This window comes from Zootermopsis nevadensis, unplaced genomic scaffold (genome assembly GCF_977971745.1).
Source record: "Zootermopsis nevadensis isolate Lab colony 2312 unplaced genomic scaffold, Znev_1.0 Znev_ptg000061l, whole genome shotgun sequence".
NCBI classification, from domain to species: Eukaryota; Metazoa; Arthropoda; class Insecta; order Blattodea; family Termopsidae; genus Zootermopsis; species Zootermopsis nevadensis.
The window spans coordinates 1,780,661-1,802,399 of NW_028259192.1; the positions used below are offsets into that span (position 1 = coordinate 1,780,661).

The 21,739-nt window shown below is 36.5% G+C and overlaps 1 protein-coding gene across 2 annotated transcripts in view; it reads left to right on the plus strand.

Moving 5' to 3' along the window:
- Ptp10D (Protein tyrosine phosphatase 10D) overlaps positions 1-21,271 on the plus strand; it is a 73,574-nt gene extending 52,303 nt beyond the window's left edge. Inside the window, exons 15-29 of one of the 2 annotated variants that reach the window (XM_022064960.2) lie at positions 1,069-1,350; positions 2,122-2,219; positions 3,103-3,297; positions 4,150-4,266; positions 5,017-5,176; positions 5,541-5,647; positions 6,784-6,894; positions 7,334-7,529; positions 8,294-8,462; positions 8,576-8,828; positions 9,585-9,842; positions 10,900-11,048; positions 11,704-11,939; positions 12,935-13,050; positions 15,135-21,271. In XM_022064960.2, the coding sequence (XP_021920652.2) occupies positions 1,069-1,350; positions 2,122-2,219; positions 3,103-3,297; positions 4,150-4,266; positions 5,017-5,176; positions 5,541-5,647; positions 6,784-6,894; positions 7,334-7,529; positions 8,294-8,462; positions 8,576-8,828; positions 9,585-9,842; positions 10,900-11,048; positions 11,704-11,939; positions 12,935-13,050; positions 15,135-15,149 (2,462 nt within the window). In that variant the 3' untranslated portion in view covers positions 15,150-21,271. The remainder of the gene's footprint in view (positions 1-1,068; positions 1,351-2,121; positions 2,220-3,102; positions 3,298-4,149; positions 4,267-5,016; positions 5,177-5,540; positions 5,648-6,783; positions 6,895-7,333; positions 7,530-8,293; positions 8,463-8,575; positions 8,829-9,584; positions 9,843-10,899; positions 11,049-11,703; positions 11,940-12,934; positions 13,051-15,134) is intronic. The other variant, XM_022064961.2, reaches the window with a different exon arrangement.
- Positions 21,272-21,739: the final 468 nt, after the last annotated feature.

The following is a 21,739-nucleotide window of genomic DNA, read 5'->3' on the forward strand; positions in this document are numbered from 1 at the left end:
AATATAAATCTCCAAGCATCTGCTTCGAAATAATTTAAGAGTCTTATAAGGCTATGTTGATAGGGGACAATCTCTGACTGTACATTTTTCACAATGATGCGTTTATCATAGCAATTTACATAATAGTAAATTCTAACATAATTTGGTCGGTGTAGCATAGCTGTGAGCATTTATGGTTGTTTTAATTTATAAAAATTGAATCAGCGAAAATGACTCGGAAGAGGTAAGAATTCCACAACATTTTTAGAATTAGGGTTCTAACTTTTAACATGCTCCACCCTTAATTTAGCAAGTAGTCGTATTGATAGCGGACTTAATATTAATTAATTTCATCAATGGAAAGTCTAAGACACACATGGTGTTGTTAGAGTCATTAAACCATGGACGTTACAACAGGCTGGACATGCAGCTCAGATGGGAAATAAGAAATGCATGTGGAATGCTATCAGAGAAACTCCTTAGAATATGCCGTCTTGGAAGTCTCAGGAGATGAAATGATACTAAAACAGAAGTTATGTGGCCCATGAACTTGTTTTGTGCGTGTAATTTTGTATAACTTTGTATAATGAGTAAATAATTGTGACGTAAATAATAAAAGTTTGAAGCAAATAATTAATAGGTCAATACATAAATAATACATTTTTTGAGTAATATGTGAATAGGTTGCCATGAAGTTTTAATAAATTGTCAGATATACCTTATTGGCCCATGCGCTGACAAGAAAGGATGAGTATGACCTCATAAAAGATTGGGATTGTGGATATCAACAGGATTCAGCTGGCTGTATATGGGGTACAGTGGCAGGCTCTGATGTTAGTGGTATTAAATCTTCAGATTCTCAGTTCATTATTTTGTTATGTTTTTTTTGGGTTTTCAGCAAACCAGAACAAACATAATAAGGAGATGGCTGTCTTCTGGGTTGTAGCACTGTGTAGTCTGATGGAAATTTAACATTCTTTCAGAGGTACTTGCTGCCTCCAGCCTACACGGCGGTACAGCCCAGAAGACAGCCATCTTTGTACTCACTGCTGTGAAAACCTGTATGTAATAAGTATTACCTTTCCACAGTGCCACTCATCCAGTCTGAAGTTCTGGTAGTCAACAAACATCCGCAGAAATTAGACTCGATCACACTGCGGTACACCCCAACACCCGCGTCATCATCACGTTTTGACCTGTACCGTTTTATGCTAAGTGATCCCAACATTCCTGTGAAGGAGAAGGCAGCTAATGACACGGACATGAAGGTGACATTTACAGGACTCAAACCGGGGCGACTGTACAACATCACAGTGTGGACCGTATCAGATGGGGTCGCTAGCCAGCCACTAGTGCGACAGGATCGTCTTTGTAAGTATATACATTTGCAGTATTTTGTATATGAAACGTGTTTTAATGGCAGTAAAAATGTGGATTGCTGATGGGTAGAGATTCCATTGTGATGGTGGCAATTCATTTCCCCTAAATTTTGGCGACTGCCTAAAAGACTATAAATTGTTCACATTTGTAACTTTTTAATATTCAACCTTTTTACTGCCCGGTGCTTCAGAATTGTCTTTTACTGCCACATTTAACTTTAATTAATTTTATTGAGTTTTTCATTCCTTTTATTGCTAAGCGTTTGCTGGAACTGAAAGACATCAGGTTTCTGATGTCGACTGTGTGGCAAATTATCATGTGATGAATATGTATGACGCCAATATTAAATTAGTCCTTTGACCTCATGACAGGGTTTCATTGTATTTGTAATATTTGGCTGATTATCGTTTGGGTGCATATTGTTAATCGGCCATGCCATCCGTAAGTATACATGATTGTTTCACCACCTTGTTCAGTATTGTTCTCACTAGCTTCAAATTCATTGTATTCTAGTGCTAGATTCAAATGACGTAAGATGAAAATTTAGGACGTTGTTTTTGGATAAAATTGAGTGGATGCCACTAAAGGTACTCATAGAGCACGTAAAATGTTGATATCTGAAAATTAAATAGGAAATAAAAGTGAGAAATAGTTACGAAAAAATAAAAACTTTGGACAAATTCTCATTGTTTGCAAAATGTAGCAGTTGAAACGATGAAGCTACGTTGGTAATTAAAGTGCATTTGATTTCTGTATTTACAGATCCTGAGTCCATTACAGGGATCAATGCTACTTACATCTCAGACACAGAGATTACTCTTACATGGGACTTGCCTGAAGGGGAGTATAATGCATTTGAGGTAACAGTTCATTTCATACGAAGTTATTTCACCTTTTGCTGGTACATTAAGACCAAGAAATTTGGTGTGTCATTAATACTGTAGATGCTCCTTGTTCAAATCTTGGACAAGTTACTGGTAGTTCTTATGGTTTGTCTTCCGTCTCAGTCTTCCTTTTGAATGCCAGGTACGACCTTGTCATTCATGATCATCTAGATAGTTTAATATTGTGTAACCTCTGTACTTGAAACATTACCAAACTTTTTGAACATGGATGGGGCTCTGTTTCGCCTAAAATGTAAAGTTATCCATTAAAGACTTTTTTTGCCAAAAAGAAGTAACTTTGAAACAGAATTTGTGTGTAGTGTTTTGTGTATGCCAAAGAGAAAAATGCACTATTTTAATTTTTTCACATTTTTAATGCTTTCCCCGCAACTGTCGTTTTCCCCGTATTCTTCATTTTTATTTCTCTCCCCCGTCAAAAACGACGCATTGAGGTTTCACTGTACAAACAAAATATTATGATCCCCACTATTATATCAAGTTGTTGGTCTCCTCCGTCAGCCATTACCCTGTCATTTTGAGCAAACAAAATTCTCCTCAATGGTTGTTTCCACATTGCAAGTGGATTCCTACTTCTTTATTCTGCAGTCAGAGGTCAGGAAGGTCAAAAGACCGTAACTGAAGGCATTAGAAAAAGAGGTGTTTTAATGCTCTGCTCGTTTGTTGGCTTGTATCGCTAGGTGGTTTTAATGAATTCTTCTCAGGTGGTTCAAGGGAACCTTACAACCACCTGACCCAGCTTCAGATCATATGTAGATGTTTTTTATCACACTGTCAATATGAAGTTCTCCTTGTAAAGTAGAACTTCCAGTTACTTGTATCAGTATCCTTGTGATTGCAGGTTCAGTACCTCAACGCTGAAGATGTTCTTATTCAGAACCTAACTCTTCACAACTCCATTACATTGAGTGATTTGAAACCTCACAGAAACTATACTTTTACTGTGGTGGTGCGCTCAGGTACTGAATCGCAGGTCCTTCGACGGTCACTGCCCGTTTCTGCCATATTTACGACAATGGAATCTGTTCCCGGCAAGGTAAGGAGATCTCATCACTGATCAGTAATAAATGTGAGACTTAAAACAAATTCAGAGTTTCTGCACAGTTTATTTGTAATGTTCGATTCCCGGCGGTGCCCGAATTTATAACTTGTGTTGGGCAAGGCCGTGGTCTAGGCAACACGGAGTTTTCCTCCGTGGCATCCCAACAATTACTCCATTCACACACAGAAGAAGGCAATGGCAAACCACTTCTGGATCATCTGCCAAGAACGTATATGAACAGGTCCCAGTCCGAGAAAAGGATGGAAGGATCCTGTTCATATGGACCTGTCCTCAGACAGAACACTAAATAATAATAAGATGAGGTGGTCTAGCGGTTAGAACGCTGGCCTTGTAATCCTGGGGGTCTCGGGTTCGATTCCCGGCGGTGCCCGAATTTATAACTTGTGTTGGGCAAGGCCGTGGTCTAGGCAACACGGAGTTTTCCTCCGGGGGCTTCCCCGGTTTCTCCGTGGCATCCCAACAATTACTCCGTACTCCATTCACACACAGAAGAAGGCAATGGCAAACCACTTCTGGATCATCTGCCAAGAACGTATATGAACAGGTCCCAGTCCGAGAAAAGGATGGAAGGATCCTGTTCATATGGACCTGTCGTCAGACAGAACACTAAATAATAATAATAATTGACTTTCTATTCTGGTTACAGAGAACCATCAAGAATTAGACCCATGTTCTTATTTTTGTGACTGGGAATAATGTGAGGAATAGAATCTTGAAGTAGTGAGATAAATTCACAGGACACTCTCTCTATGTTTGAACTGCCATTGAAAACCACTGGTCTACCTTTTAAATACTTATTCCCTAAGAAATTTATTTTATTACCAGGTTGAGAAGTTTCATCCAAGAGATATTCAACCAAGTCACATTTCATTTGAGTGGGCGTTACCAAGTAATGAGCAGAATGGAGTTATACGCAAGTTCACCATTACTTATGGACTTGAGGTAAAGCAGATTCATAATGTGACCATTATATTGATGATACTATCTTGTCTTCTTGTTAGGCTAACAACCTGTCTTCTGAAGTTACTACTTGCGGGAAATGAGTGAGGCTATAAAGTCAGTGATTTTATTACGTATAAGAAATTATGAGCATTTTGATTTAAAATTTGAAAGCTGTGATTGGTGTTCTGTGTTTATCTGTTCTATGTTCTTTGAACGAACGTTTTCTTGGATTTTTTAAATAACTGTTTCGACAGTTTGAATTTTAAATTTTGTTGAGACTCTTCATTTTGAAACCTTTGAAATGAATCTCCGAGCAGGAACTTTCATGCTGATAGTAAGTGGGTCATTACTCAGGGTGAATTTTTTTTTAGGAAGGGTAAAATTTATTTATATTATTTTAATAGTTTTGCGTAGTAATTAACAGTTCCTCTGGCATTCTTCAGCAATTGTTCTTCCCCGCGTGATGCCTTTCTTAAACTTCGTTAAAAATTTTAAAAAATTTCCGCATACGTTAGTAACTTTTGTGTAATAAGGTGATACATGTTACTAAGAAAGAAATTTGCCTGCAACTGCATAACATTTGCTAAATGGCATTAATACACTGTAAAGAAAATCTATAACTCGTGCCATGTAAATGCATGTTTGATGCGTTTTTATTATGCAGGTCATCTTGATATTTCTGTTTTCCTATGTCGTACATTTCTTGTAATTATAAATTTTATATATAATCAGTTATTTTCTTATCCCCAGGGTTCTACACATACGCAAGTGAATAACTTCAAACCAACTGAATTTTATGGTACCATCAAAATGCTCATCCCGGGAAAGTCGTACATTTTCCGTATTCAAGCAGAGACAAAGATTGGCTATGGACCAGAAGCAATATGGAAACAGAAAATGCCTATCCTTTGTAAGTAATAAACTTGGATATTTTAAGTAATTTATTTACAGATGTGAAAATCCGTCATTCATACTGAATTAAATGATGCTTAAGAAATATTGTTTTGTTTTCAAGTACAACCATTCAGAAATGTTATGCTTTCTGATGTTTTAGTAAATAATAATAGATATCACGTTGAGTTTTGTTTAATTAAAATGCCATTTAATGCTCAATATCTTGAAATTTGTGAAATACTGATTTTTTTTTACCTAGAAACATTTATAAAAATTGTAGTAATTGAACTAGGAATTTTTTCAGCACAATTAAAATGCCTCCAGAAGTTTCACTAGGCAAATTACTTAAACTTTTGGTTCTTAAATGTTTGTTGCTCCAGCACCTCCAAAACCACCCAGTCACGTGGTGCCAACTGAAGTTTGTCGCAGCTCGACCACGGTTCAGATCCGATTCCGCAAGAACTACTTCTCTGATCAGAATGGAGCGGTAAGTAAATGTAAACCACACTGAAAGAAATATTGTACACAACCTCATGCATAAACATCTTGAACCAAGATCCCCTATAACAATTAATCCTAGGTCCCAAGAAGATACGGTTCAGTATGTGAGTGTAATGACAATAACATAATTGTGATGTTCAGGATCATGTCAGATAAGCTGAAACAAAACTTTTAATGAAAAAATATTTTTTGAGCGCCCCCCCCCCCCCCCCCCCCAAATACCAAATTTTCACTGAAAATTGTGGAATGGAGCAGGTCATGGATTGAAGTCACAACAGCGATGATACTTCTTGCCGGTTATGTTTAAACTAGGAGTTAACATGATTCTGAGGCATGTTAAGGTGGCGACTGACTTGTAACATTTGCCTGTAATGTAACGTGTTACAAATCGAGCATTACACAAGTGAAGACAGCGAACGGAGCCGCTCGATGCGAGCCGCTCACGCTCGCGGGCGCTCCATCGTGTTGTCGGTTTTTTTGCGAATCCCTTTGAGTGTTACGTTACAAGTCAGTCAGTCAGTCGAGCGGCGTCGTAATGAGCATTCACGAGTTCTTTAGATAACAGTAGCGTATTAAATGAAACAAAGATAACACAACCTCCACGTCCGACATATTGAATGAAATGAACGGAGCACACACGAGCACAGTCGAGCCGAGCGTTCAAAACGAGCATTCGATGTGCCTCACCAGTTGTGGTGTAATGTAACATGCTCGCCGCGAATGTTACATTACGAGTAAATGTTATAAGTCAGTCGCCACCTTTAGACGAAGCAGAGTGGAAATAGTGGACCATCCAGTATTTTGGCCACATCAAATCACTGATCTCAACAGACGGGTGTTTTTTTTTTCCAGAACATTTAATGGAAATTATTTATTTGTAACCGTATAACATGGCAATTCATTTGCATGCAGCTGAAGGTCTAGTCAGCGTTGCTATGGTAGTGTTTTTTGTGACATTTCATTGTACTTGAGTAGTTAGAAATCTTTAGATTGTATTTAAGTATTGTTATTTATAAAAATTGGGATTATTATGTGGTTCGTTCCTATGTGTAAGTGAATTAATTCTGTTTGTGTGCCCAGCCGTTTGCTTGTACAAAGTTTGTTTCATTTATCTTTTATCAGGTGACAATGTATACAATTATTGTTGCTGAAGACGACTCAAAGAATGCATCGGGGCTGGAGATGCCAAGCTGGAGGGATGTCCAAGCCTACAGTGTGTGGCCACCATATCAGGTAATAAGAGTTTGTACTTTCTCAATAAATACTTCAGATGTTGTTATATGATTGGTGTTGAAATGTGCAATTCTTGAAGATTCAGTGTGTTTGCCATCTTAACTGTGGGCCTGTTGTTTGATTTGACGGTGACAAACTAATTTAGTGTATTTACCTGAATATCTTATAATTTTATTCTTCTTCGACATACTGTATTTTAATTTAAATATCAAAATATAAAGGATTTTGGCTGCAGTGAGCATGGCCATTAAAGTGTAGTTGCTTACCGTCTCGCTTAACATTAAATTATGTTCAGATCTTGTGTAGAACTGTACAGTAATGTATATTAGTTAGGTATTATTTGTGTACATATCCACTTTTTCTCTAATATATAAAAAAAAATTGATAATTATAGCACAAGAAAGGTACTTTGATATTTTGATGTTCTGACATCTTTCAGGTTATGGAACCATATTATCCATTCAAGAACTCATCAGTAGAAGATTTTACGATAGGTTTTGAAAGCTGTGAAGGTCACCATGTGGGGTACTGCAATGGACCTTTGAAGTCTGGTTCTACGTATCGTGTTAAAGTGAGAGCATTTACAGCTCCTGACAAGTTCACAGATACACACTACTCATTCCCTATACAAACAGGTGAGTTTGTTAGATTAATAGTTGATTTGAATCTGTAATATCCATTTCTGATAAATATTTATCTTGCTTTTTATGCCCAACAACTACCATACATATTTAATCAAGACACTGAATTACTATATATTATTCTAACCTAACCTTTCTTGTGCTTCAGACCAGTAGTTACCAACTTTTTGCAGAGCACTTTTAATTCCTCAACATTAGTGCCAAGAATGTATATAGTGGTAAAGAACAGCTGTTGACCGATGGTTTTCTACAGAATGACGCTTTGAAATAATATAAGTTAACTGCATAAATATGAATTATTATTAATTAACTTAATTGCTGCTGAAGTAATAAATTGGTCGGCTATTTTTTGTTGTTGTAGATTGAGAAACGTTGTTTCTGAGACTAACGTATTTACTCTAATATAACATTAGCTTATTTTCCTGAATTCAACATTTTTTTCTGAAAACCTGCCTTAAATTTTCACGAAGAAATTTTATATTTATAGATAGATAGATTACTGACAAGCGTATTAAAGTCTACAGATTGTATTTTAACCCATTTCTCTGCTAAAGATGATACGATACTTAGAGTTTGTGTCTTGTAAGTTTCATGCATTGGAAATGTATACCAATAGGAAATTTGCATGAAGATCATTAGGTCATTTAATTGAATAATTACTACAGTATAAATTTTTCCGGTCTTTCTCTGTATACAGGCGAATGGGCATCGTGACTTCTTCCCTCTACCTGTTAACTTCATATTCCTTATCTTTTCAGATCAGGATAACACACCCATTGTGGTTGGCGTGACGGTGCCTTTGGTGCTACTTGTTGTGCTTTTCATATTGGTGGTTGTGATACGTAAAAGACGATTTGCGAGTAGGAAAGCAACGGAAACAAGGGGAAATGATAATCTTTCCTTGCCTGACAGTATTATAGAGACAAGGTAAAATATCACATAAGTACACATTGTTTTTACCATAACGTATATGGATTTATTTGTAATATGAGTGTTCAGTTTGCCTAATCATAAAAGTGTTAAATTGCGTTTTCCTATAGTCGTCCGATCCGGCTGGAGAACTTCTCGGAGCACTATCGCATGATGTCGGCTGACTCAGACTTCCGATTCTCTGAAGAATTTGAGGAGCTCAAACACGTGGGCCGAGAACAGCCATGTTCAGCTGCAGACCTGCCTTGCAATCGCCCCAAGAATCGCTTCACCAACATTCTACCTTACGATCACTCTCGCTTTAAACTTCAGCCTGTTGATGATGAAGAGGGCTCTGACTACATCAATGCAAACTATGTGCCGGTAAATTAGAACTGCGGATTTTCCTCTGACGGTGCTGTCCATTTTAATTAATTCTTATTATTTGGAAATTAGAAGCAAAAACCCAAATATTTAATTTGTTACAGTTCCTAATACTAAGGTATTAAACTGTAAATAATGTTCTGTTTATAGGATTTGAGACTTTTGCGGCGAGTACAATCAATAAAATCTTCTCGGGCAATCAGCTGCGTTAACTGGTTACCGTAGTAAACCGACGTTTCGGGAACAAACTCTGTCCCTATCTTCAGGGTTCTGATGTGACTGAAACCCTGAAGATGGGGACAGAGTTTGTTCCCGAAACGTCGGTTTACTACGGTAATCAGTTAACGCGGCTGATTGCCCGAGAAGATTTTATTGAATGTTCTGCTTCTTGTAACACATGATGAATATTTAAAAGTATGCGGTTATTAAAATCAAGGTTTCTCATGTAATGATGCACGACGCTCTGTGGGTTTACAGGAATTATTAAATGGACCATATTGTACCTTTTGTATTAAAGGATATACTCTACAGCAATGTCAAGAAAGTTAGAAGTGAATTGTTTTTGTGGGAGTTGGTGTATCTTCTACACACATCAAAGAATGTGTCAAGCAAAAAAAAAAAAAAATAATAATAATTTCCAACTTTTGTTGAGATAACCCTTACTGTTTGAAGTAACATGAGTACCAGTTTCTTTTTGTCTCTTATATGTGATGGTATCAGTTAATTAATACCGGTGTATTCATTCTCATTTCACAGGGCTATAATTCACCTCGAGAATTCCTTGTGACGCAAGGGCCGTTGCATTCCACACGAGATGACTTCTGGCGGATGTGTTGGGAGAGTAATTCTCGTGCCATAGTGATGTTAACACGCTGCATTGAGAAGGGGCGTGAAAAATGTGATCACTACTGGCCGTATGACACGATGCCAGTCTATTACGGAGACATCTCTGTACAGATACTCAATGACAGCCACTATCAGGACTGGAGCATCACTGAGTTTATGATGTGTAGGGTGAGTGTCGCCATTCGTTATGAATGCAGATACTATCTTGATAGCGTGTTTAAGGTCATGAATATTGTATTGTGGGCTGCTGTGAGTTAACATTTGATGTTAGCTCTGCGTTATGTCACTGTGTGATGTCCTTGCTGCCATTGTAAGAATAATTTAGTAGTAATTATTGTTAAGTGTTCTTTGTACAAAGTGAACATGTACAGGAGAGGTCTTGACCGTCCTTGAGACACCATTTTAATCTCTGAAGTTACCGACTGAATTTTGATGAGATTTGATATTGTGAATTTAGATTGGAAGTTACCATAGATGAACCTAAAATCAAACATGTTGATTTTTTTGAAAAGTTAATTATCACACAGAAAGTAAGTATAAAATAAAATAAAAAATCTTTCAAATCTACAACTTAAATTAAACATTTTTCCGTATTGTGAAAGTTTACTGAAATTCAAATTTAAAAAAAAATAATACTTTCTATGTATTGTGTGTTATCGGTAGTATGGTAAGCTTGCAGCAGCAGATATTTATGTTCAGTTAATAGACATCAAGGCCAGAGAGGTATGCAGAGTTGCAACAATAATTTTGAAAAATTGTCTGATAAGGGTACGGCAGCTGGAGGCTTAAAAGAGTTATTCCTGATTCTGTGGAGAGCAGAGTTTTTTCTGGAGAACTTGATAGGCAATAAACACATATGAAGGAACTTAATTATGTAAATAAAATTTTACTTCTACAACATATATGTACATGATTTAATTTTTCTGATTTGTGTTCAAGTGCACAGTTTATTCATGACTGTCAGGATATTAAACAAATGAAACTTAGACTTATATAGATTTTAAATTTAAATTGAGTAGATTTTGGAATTTCCTCCACACCATGTGTATACTCAGATTTTATAGCCCGTGTATGAAATTGTTTTGCAACACAACATTTTTTTGGGATTAAAGTAGAAGAGGGTTCATGAGACAGACTGAACCTTGTATATTTTGGTTACAGTCGCTCGTAGTTTATGTAGGCATATGTTCAGCTGTGAATAGTGGCACAATGTTTTGTATGCCAGGGTGACACTTCAAGAGTGATGCGGCACTTCCACTTTACAACGTGGCCAGACTTCGGAGTTCCTAGCCCACCACAGACTCTCGTGCGATTTGTGCGGGCATTCAGAGAACGTATTGGACCTGAACAGAGACCAATCGTTGTCCACTGCAGGTAATAAATAAGTCCTTCAGAGAGATTACCTTATATCAGATTATGGAGAATCACAGGACAGCCATGAATACAAACGAATCTGTTTCTTACTATTTTCCAGTTTTATGCTGCATTTTTTAAAACCATTGGAGATGAGGGATTACAGCAGTAAATTAGAAAGATCGTAGCCCTGAGTCTGGATGGGACATGTGAATTTTGTTTTTTCACTACATAGTTCAGAATTTCTAATTGAAAAAGACCGAGTTGTTTTCAAGCATATCTAGTGAAATGTTTATATAGGTAAGGTCTGGAGACCTTTAAAACATTTTAAATGTAATGCAAGACATTCAACATTTTCCATAATAAATAAAATAAATTAATGCTATGAGAAACCAAAGAAGGTACCGTTCACTGCATACTATTTCCTTAGTTGTATGTACAGTATTGGCTTTCGGGGAAGAGCCGTGTTCAGTGTTTTGGCAAACACCAGAAAAAACATTCTGTTTTCGGTACAGTTCATCTACAGATGCTGAAGTTGTACATTGAACTCCAGCCATTGAATGCAAAGGACAAAAATTTCAAAAGTTGGTATGAGGTACTTGCTATTTTAAAGTAATTTAAAGTGAATTGAAAGTTAAAATGTGACCAATTGAATCTCATCTTGTTATGTTTACAGTGCTGGTGTTGGCCGCTCCGGTACATTTATTGCCTTGGACCGAATTCTGCAGCAGATCCAAGTGACAGATCATGTGGATATTTTTGGTATTGTGTGGGCGATGCGTAAGGAGCGTGTATGGATGGTACAAACAGAACAGCAATATATCTGCATCCATCAGTGTCTTTTGGCAGTGCTGGAAGGAAACGAGAACCAGGGACCACCTCGGGAAATACACGACAATCAGGGGTTTGAAGGTCAGTGATCAGACATTCCTAACAAAACCTATCTCAAGTATATGATCATTTTACTTCATTTGAATCAAGAATTTTGGGAGGTTAAATACAGACTCTTAGTATCACAAGTGCTTTATTATTGTCTGGAAAAAGTAATTATCATGTATTTCAGCAGATGGACCCATATACCAGTACTATTTTATGCATGAACTGACTTCCAGGAACATTCACCCTCCATCTTTCATTCGAATATAATGTTTTCATGGTTTAGGAAATCAGAACAATCGTATTTTGGTTTGCATGCGTTCATCTCTAATATTTTCCTTTGTGTACACTATTCCATACAATAGATTGAACCTCTCTGGAACAGTAACTTCCACGTAAGAATGAAGGCTCTTGGTCCCAATGAGATCTAATAAAATATATTTACATAATTAGAACCTGTACGTAAACAACTCTTGTCTAACACAGTTTAAAACTTATCATAACTTAGTTAACCATTTGGGGTCTTTTTGAGTATTTTTTCCTGGCAGCATATAAACAGCCTTGATAAAGTCTTGTCTGTAACTGTGAAACGTCGCTGTATATGAAGATGGTTGTCCTCTGGAACATCGGTAAACTTCTGCCAGACTACGTGGCGGAACAAACCAGAAGACAGCCATCTTTGCACTCACCACCTTGAGAACCTCAGATCCTACTTAATTTGCCGTGTATGTTAAAAACATGTTGTTTATCTGTAAATTAACTAGATTGTATTTCAACTGCTTCACCGGTCAAAATTTTATTTTAGAAATACGTACATAGCAAGTAATTGAATGTAGTTGTTTCAGAAGCAAATACGATTCATACTCACATTTTCAGTTCGCCATTGGGCGTTAGATGAGTTGTTGGCTGCATCTTCAGATGCAAGATGTATTGGCCATCATACGCTTTAAAACGTAGATCAAGATAATCTGCCTTGTAAGCAGTTGGGCGATGGTGGTTTGTGCATGGGGTAATGAATGTGTTTGCTATAGGCAAGAAGCTACGGCAGACAACCTACATAGAGACTGGAGAAGTTGAGAAGCATCCAAGTCACAAGCAGAGGCTACAAAACATGTGTTCTTATCTGCAACTGGTGATGGGTTTCTGGGTAAACTAATTTACTCTTTATTTGGATGCTGCATCATGGCATGGCTGCTAGTACTGCCACGGAGTTGGAAGTCTGTCTTGCTCTGCTGGCGTTTATGTTTTGAGCTGCAAGTGACATTATGCCAGAGTACGAAAATATTTGGATTCAGAGGCAGTAGGTTTCGCGTTACTCCGATATGAAAGAAAAGAGCGATGTCTAGACGGTGATGCAAGTTAGTGTTGCGTGGATGAAGACGAGATTCAGTGAACAACTTTTATGTAGACCTCTAATATCAAATGCCATCGACATCCACTGAGTAATTTATAGATGAAACATGGGTAGGTAGACTGAGAGAAATGACTTCTTGATAATGCTATCATTTTATTTTTAAAGGTAGCGTGGAATAAAATGTAATAATTGGAGGAACTTTAGGATGACAAAATTAATAGAAAAATTCTAAGTTGGTTGGGATGATTGGAAAATCTGATAAGAGTGATTAAGGAATTTTATTGCATAAAGTCTGACATTCTTAAAATTAGACGTGCATTAGTAATTGAAGAAGGCAAGAAAATTTAACCAAACCAAATGATTTTTATACATTTGACAAACATACTTTAAAGTCTATAAAAACTATAAGATATTGGAAACTGAAGTGTTGTGTTGCAAAGCTTTGACGTAAGTACATGAAATAAAAAAGTATAAAGAGGTAGGTAGTTTTGAAATGGAAGCTGTTATGATTGACGGACAGACAAATTTTGTTTGAAGATTTCCGCCTTCTGGGTTGTTGCGCTGTGTATATTCATCGCCCTGATGACGGAGGCAGTATGACCTCTGAAACGTTGGTTTACATCGCCCAGATTACACAGCGCAACAACCCAGAATACAGAAATCTTCATACTCATCGCCCTGATGACGGAGGCAGTATGACCTCTGAAACGTTGGTTAACATCGACCAGACTACACAGCGCAACAACCCAGAAGGCGGAAATCTTCATATTCACCGCTGTGAGAACCTCAAGTCTTACAAATTTTGTTTATTGATGGTCTGAAATTGTAACTTTAATGAAATAAGGAAAACTACAGAATTTTGGTGAGGAATACTCTTCAAAAGCAATCATTTAGAAGACTAAGACAGAGAGGAGAGTAATGAGATAATGCATTGTAAGGAAATAGCTTTTAATAGTAGAATCTACAACTTCAGCTTTCTGGCATAAGTCACATGGAATGTTGAAAATTGTTCAGTGTTTCAGCAAACACCTTTTATTTGAATGAGTGGTTAGTCTGATAATCGTTTGCTGTATTTTGTAAGTTGTAAAGGGTGGTCTTATTGAAACAACACTGGAGAAAGCGTAAGAACTAGTAAGCTAAACATTATATATTCTTATATTTCTTATAAATTGCACTACGTACTCAATCCTGGTTCAAGGATACTGTTTGGATAGTTAAATACATTTCAACAGCGATACCTCTCTGATTCCTGATATTAATTGTCTCTGATGTTTGTCTTCTTGCTTGTATTTCCCCATCTTTACTGTCTTGTTGTTTCTATTATTATTTGAGCTTAATCTTACAGGCTGCTATCTCTTTTTGACACCCAAATGTCCAATTGCTTGTTTTCATGCCATAAGATCTTCTGGTGTTTGTTTCCTGCTTGCATGAACAGATGTGAGTGGAAGGAAAATTATTTGTGATATCCTTTTTTTATACAAAAATTTCTTCTCATTTAAATAACTGGCATTTATTGATGGAAACTGACATATATAAGTGCATTTTCTTCCAGAATTTTTGTATGTATTTCCATTTTTAAAAAAAGATTGAATATTATACATTTTTATTATAGGTTTAATTACCGCTTCCAAATAACAGACGTCTTCATTTAAATAAACTATACAACAGTTTGTGTGTGTGTTTGTATATATTGTTTTATGTGACCATTTTACACCTAGTTTTGAAAATCCATTTTCATTCTTCCTGACAAATCTTAATCCCATTTTGCATGGAAATTTTTACCTTCTTTTTTTCTGCTTATGTTTATAATAAATTTTTTTTCAGTAAATCAAATCACGTGAGTCTTGAAGAATTTACGACTTTGTTTTACGTTGCAGATGACGAAGGGATAGCCGAATCAGGAATGTGAGTCTCGCCCGCCGACTTGGTGGTCAAGCCACAAACTGAGTGTTATAAGGGACGACTAGAGAGCCCACAAACTTGACATACTCCACATTGGAGGGTAAAATCTCGGTAATCTGTATGTCCTGTGCAGGGCACTTTGGACTGTTCGTACAGAATTTTAATTACTTAAGCCTGCCCAGTGACATGGACAGTGGCATCATAATACAGAACAAATGCTGCTACACTGAACTTTTCTTTTGTGCTTAGAAACTAAGAAATACTTAAGAATTCAAAACACAATTTTGCTTGGTGACCTTTGGTTTAAACTTTAACTGCAGGATATTTTAAATTATTTCTAAAATGTAGATTGGTTTTTTGTTGATGGCTGTCTTGTGGGGTGTAGCACCACGTCACATGGTAGAAGTTTACCAGGCTACACAGCGCTACAACCTAGAAGATAGCCGTCTTTGTACTCACCACCATGAGAACCTCAAATCTTACTTATAATCTGTTGGAAGAGAGATGGTCTGATTCATTCATTAAAATCTCCATACACTGAAATTCATTCAGCAACATTTTTGAATTCGCTACATTAGAATTCTTTGTATGGGGGTTATCGTCTGCGTAAAGTAAGGTTTTATGTCATGCTTTGATCCAAGAATCTCTTTGTATGATTGTGTCCTTGCTTAGAGCTCCTGTTTTGTCTGTTCTATTGCATGTGCAGAGAAAGATAATTTTGACTTGTACAAATAGCTCAGTAGAAGGAGGTTGTACTTTATATGTAAAGAACTCCCATATAAGTGAAACCTGTGATTTTAATGCATTTAGGTCTTATTCCTGGGCCCATAATATTTGCCGTAACATGTGATATGGCCTAGGATTGTTAGTCTTAAGATTCTGATAGAGGAGGATTACAAAAGGGCCATTCTAAGCTAACCTTTAAATCTGACGGGTGCTGTAAAGGCTTCATAGTGCAAAATATCTTAAACATTTCTTAAGCTACAGATTCTCTTGCTAGAAAGGTCAGAGAAGCATAGCAAATCAGCTGGGTAGAATGAAGAACGGAAGTTTTTTTACAGCAGAAGGTAACATTCTTAAGATGACAGCGAAAATAGGTACTCTGTTTTTATCGACATTGGTTGTTGATGGTTGGGCTGGAATATGTAAGCGCTCTGAAACCAGCCGCAGTACATAACATACACGTGGGAGTGTGTGGGTAGCAGTGATTACATAACGATACCGCATAACGGGCGCACCTGGAAACTGTCACACAGCTCAGGTTACAAAATGCAACTGGGAGCAAGGGAAGATTGAAATTAAATTTTATTTAACTGTCTGCGGGTCATTAATGCAGAATGGGAAGAAAGTTCAGAACTTGTGGTTAGAGTAAAGCATTGATTAAAATGAACTCTATAGAGCGTGACTGCTATAATTTATGTAACATGCGGTGGGTTACTGATGGAAGTTGGGTATCTGAATGAAGTGCAATTTGGATTTGAAAGAAGAAATTCTTCGACCATTGCAAAGGATATTTGTGCTTGCTGGAATTCATAATATCCCAGCTAAAAGTACTTCTTATAGCACAAGTCTTAGCCCCACTACAACTGTATATTTGTAACTGATCGCTTCAGTTGGAGAGACGTTCCTGTACGTGTGTACTGTAATAACGTGTTCTACATTCCTGTCCCATCCTCTGCTTTATGATCCCTCTCACGTGTTAGTTTTTCAAACATACGAACAAAACTTACACCAGAGAATAGATAAAAGTCTAGGCAGTCATTTTAATTATTCGCTGAATACCGGCTTTATCACAGGTCTTAAAATGTTTAATAGTTTTCTTAATTCTCTGCACATTTTTATTATAGACACAAACATGGCTCCTCTAGTAGCACAGATGGACACGCGTAGAAATTATTTTTCACTGAAGTGTTGAAGGAATGCTGGAGCTAGGCAGTACTTGGTACAATGTGAGCTAGGACACATACAGAAAATTAAAATGCTTGTTTCTGGCATCTTTAGCTAAAATCTATAGAATGGGTACGGGCGCTGAAGTCGCGTGTGCATGTGCGCACTTCATAATTCATATAAGTGCCTTGATTCCTTCGTCTTTCATTTTATATCTGATATTCTATTGACTGTGCCTGTAATGTATAAGAAGTTCCACTGGCTTCTGTGAGCATTCACATGACTTGGTTGAGTATTTACCTCCTGTGGCTGTAATTCACACCCATAACAATCCTCAAAATTTCTGTCTGCATTTAATCCTTTCAGTTCTTTGTTCCTAAATCACATTTCCTTGCCAAATATATTTTGGCAGTGCTAACCTTAAAATCTGTTTACTTCAGTTTGCTGACTTTCCATAATGTTCGGTAGAAAGGAAGAAAGATGTTTTGTAATCCACTTATTTATATTCCATGTCATGCCGAAGTCTTTATGTTTGGAATATTTGTTTGCTATATATAATATTTCGTCAGTAACGGTTATATACTTTTGTCTGTCGGCAGATGGTAAAGTGTAAATGAGGATTGTTTATAGCAGTATTATGTGATACTTTGAGCCAATTCCTTATAATAATCAAGGAGAATTTCAGTCATGATATTAAGGAAATAAATAATACTCACATAGATCACAATAATATCCTTCTGATTGCCAGTATGAAATGCATCTTTTTCTGTCTAGTTTTCTGTGTAAATTGAGGTGGATGGTATATCTGTATTATGAATATGCACGTCTCTAGCATGAAGTTGTTCATCACATCCGTCCATGTTTCTTTATAGCAGAAGCTGGCACATTGCTAACACAAATTATAATTATTCAAATGTCTAATAATTGGACTTCAGGAAGCTTATGTCATAATCTAGGGGATTCTAAACTAAAAGCCGTTTCAGCTACTTTATGGGTATCCCATTTAAATTTATAAACGCTAAGCTGTAAGTCTTGCCTTGTATGCTAATTTTAGTGTAACAGTGACCTTTAATAGTTCATGTAGAAGATCTGTGATTAATTCTGTTGAGCCATTTTGACTTTAATATATATTGGCTCACTTAAGGGTCACTTTACTTTGAAACATTTTTAAAATTTTGGTGAAACTTGGTACACAACACTTCTGTTACACAGAAATTACCGTGTGTAAGTATTATTAACAGTTATAAATTTTGAGGGCCACTTAAGACCTAATGGAACTTTACCTATGTCTGTCGAGTTCTGTGACTGTCTTCATGAAGTTTCATTCATATTGATTCGTTCAGAAACGCTCTACTTAAGAACTTAAACGAACCTTTTAGAGTAGTTTATGACACTTCTGTTATACTAGAATTGTTGTTGACACATATATGTTTCATTCATTTTAAGTCCAAATTTTTGTAAGAATTTCAATTCAATTGTGTACTTTTTGAGCCCTCTTACAGATTATGATTAATCTTGTCTGGCGCTCGTATTGTGCGAGTAATAGCATGTGTGAATGTACTTTTATCCAGACTGTAGATGTCATCGAGCATGAAATACTCTTTAACCAAACACGAGCCTCTTTAATGCCATCCCAAGGGTGCATCTGCATCTTCCGTACCACAATCTTGTGTTCCACTTACATAGTTTTGTGACTGTCATTGCTAACTTCTCACATGCATATTTTTTAGACTTATGCAAACTTCTTTTTATGTTTTTTTACTTAGAACAGAATGTGCAATGAAGAGATTAAGACTTTATTTTAGTATCAGTATAGTAATTTTCAAAAGTAAATGGTTGTGCTAATGCTTTTACCGTGTAATCAAAATTCTGTAAAACCAATACGAAAACGCCTTGCACAGCAGCGTGAGCTAGTGCGCACAGAGTCTCATGCCAATTGGTGTATCTGGAATCATACATAATGGACCTTCTTCACAGAGTGAGTCAGTTTCAGAAATGCTGAGTAATTACTCTTTGGTTAGCAGATGATAATGGCACGTGTATCAATCTCTGTAGGTTTACAATCCCCTTAACGATATGCTGTGAACAAGTGCCTCGTTGTTTTTACTGAACAGACTGTACTGGTTTGTTTGTAATATCTGTGAGCAAGATGGGGCAACTATAGTTTATAGTTAACATAGTGAGCTTAAACAGTATCTGTAAATAAGATATTTTTAATATAAAGTTTAGACTCTTCTTAGGTCTGTATTGTACACCTTTTATAAAGATTCAGTATTGTTTTTAGATGGATTTACAGTACTTATTTGTCTGATGGAGTGTAAAAATGAAATATATTTTATGTGTACAAAAAAAAACCATGTTTATGATACTGATGTTAAACACTTACAACAGGATATTTCTATGATATATAACATGCTGTGAATATTTTTATTTGTATTTTTATAATGGGAAAAGTGTAAGAGATTATTATGAATCGTTTGGTGAAGATGGGGAAATGAGTTCTGACACAGGACTCAAAAAGTGTGCACACTGCACGTGATATAATAGCGGTTCTTAGATCATCACGAGCAAGAAATGATTAAGAATAAAGTTTTGATTTAGCCGCAGTGTACACTATTCTATACCTTTCTTTGGCTCTGACTATTTATTGGATGAAGCATACTTATTCTGAAAATATGATAAAGTTACAAAAAGTATAAACTAAAATTATAATAAATTTTCCCACGTATTATTATGCCATCTGGAAGTAGTACAGTAGAGCTAATAGGCTGTTTTTTTATTAAATGCACCTGAAAAAAAAACAGGCCTGAAATGATCACACATACATTTTGTGCGTTAAGTAATTTAACCGTTATCATATGCAAATGGGATTTAAAAATCCATATTACAGGTCTGCTGGCCAGACTTTGGCTCTGGGTTTAAGGGTATAGCAGTAAGTTAGTGCGACACGCAGCCAGCTGCATCACATGGGCGATAAAAGTTAATGGCTGTGATATGTCAATCGATTTTAATCGATAAGATTCAGAGTCATTGGTCAGGGTTTTGTTTTCTGGCTGGGGCATTGAGATCTCTGTCTTTACCGCCACATACAGAGCAGCTGTAGGTTCCATCCAGTGGGTGGGTAATGGGGCAATAGAACTCTTTCACTGGGGGTTCATTGCATGTTTACCCACCATTGAAATGAGTGAGTTGGAACGTCCACTTTCCCTTACCTTGTTTTTGTATTGCGATAACGACAAGAAATACTTTATAGTGTTTTCTTTTGTCGCACATATGAAGTTCACTCTTCAGTTACACCAACTTCAGTCTCTATGCATGCAATTATTTAAACTTGTTTCTCTCTATACCATGACATTGGTGTGTAAAATTTTGCTTTGGGGATCAGCAGTTTAATGAAGCATTATTTTTAAAGAGGTCAGAATTTTATCTACACTTGATGCTGCAGTGTTGTATTTTAATTAAATGCATTATTATTTAATAAATTTTCTTCACTTGCACGATGGCTCCGTCTTAAGTTCTGATTGAGTGGAGGATGGATTCTGTACCTGAGATGTTCTCTCTTCCCCAGTTATTCAAGAAACATTTTATTTATTTTTTAGAAAATTATACAGAGATCGGACATCTAGCAGGAATATTACACATGGTATGAAGTGTCTTGATATCTAGCCCTTAAATGAAAATTGTGGACCCCTCAGGTGATCTTGCAGGTTGAGATAGAGAAGAATTACACTGAAATGAACCGTAGTGAGCAGCCCATCTTTACTGGGTGGCCGCTGTGGCTGGATGTCAAGATTCATTTGGCTAGTCAGCAAATTTCCACTTTATCATATCTAGTTATTCTTGTAAAGTGAAAATGGCATTCTGATTTGACATATGTGAATGTACATAATCTAATACCTGTGAAAACATAGATGTATCTTATAATGAAATATGGGCATTTGACTGTCCCATGAGATAACACTATTCCCATTTACTAGAAGATGCAGGAAACCACAAACTTCAGTCCATGAACAAAAATCAGAGAAGTTCTAACATGGTGTATACATTTTCTATATTGTTCCCTGCTATGTTGTAGCAGTTCTATACAAAGCTTGTTCAGTTACTGTAAATTCCAATACAAGTGCACTTAACATTGTATGTATCATAATACATAAAAATATTTCGTAATTTGTTAAGAATTATGGATATGTATAATTTTATTAAAAATTTGCAATAGAAAATACAATTTTCTTTGATTTAACCTGTTTTGTGAAAGCGCTTACTGCATCATATGCACGACGTTTTTATTAAGCACTGAAATACTATAGTACAGCAGGACCGCTGTCAGTTTAATTGATGAGGGCTCCAGTGTACTGCACGTGTTCACTGTTTGTCGCAGACGGTGACGGTGATAATCGGTTTCGTAAATGCTGAATTTACTTTTATGATGGTATCCTTGCTTATCTATTGTGTATGTTGTTGCACGTGCAAAGCTGTTCAAAACTGTACTTGTTGACAGTCTTTCATTTCATGGTGTAGGCAGTGATGGTAAAAATGACTAAAAGTCTTGAAGTGAGTAAAACAAATTGGCTACTAGCTAGTTAAAATCTCGAAACCCCTATCATTATCGTTTCAGAAACACTATTTTATAGGCAGCCTATTATATATAGCTCTGTGAAGAGAAATTATGCATTTTCTAAGAGACAGTTGTGAG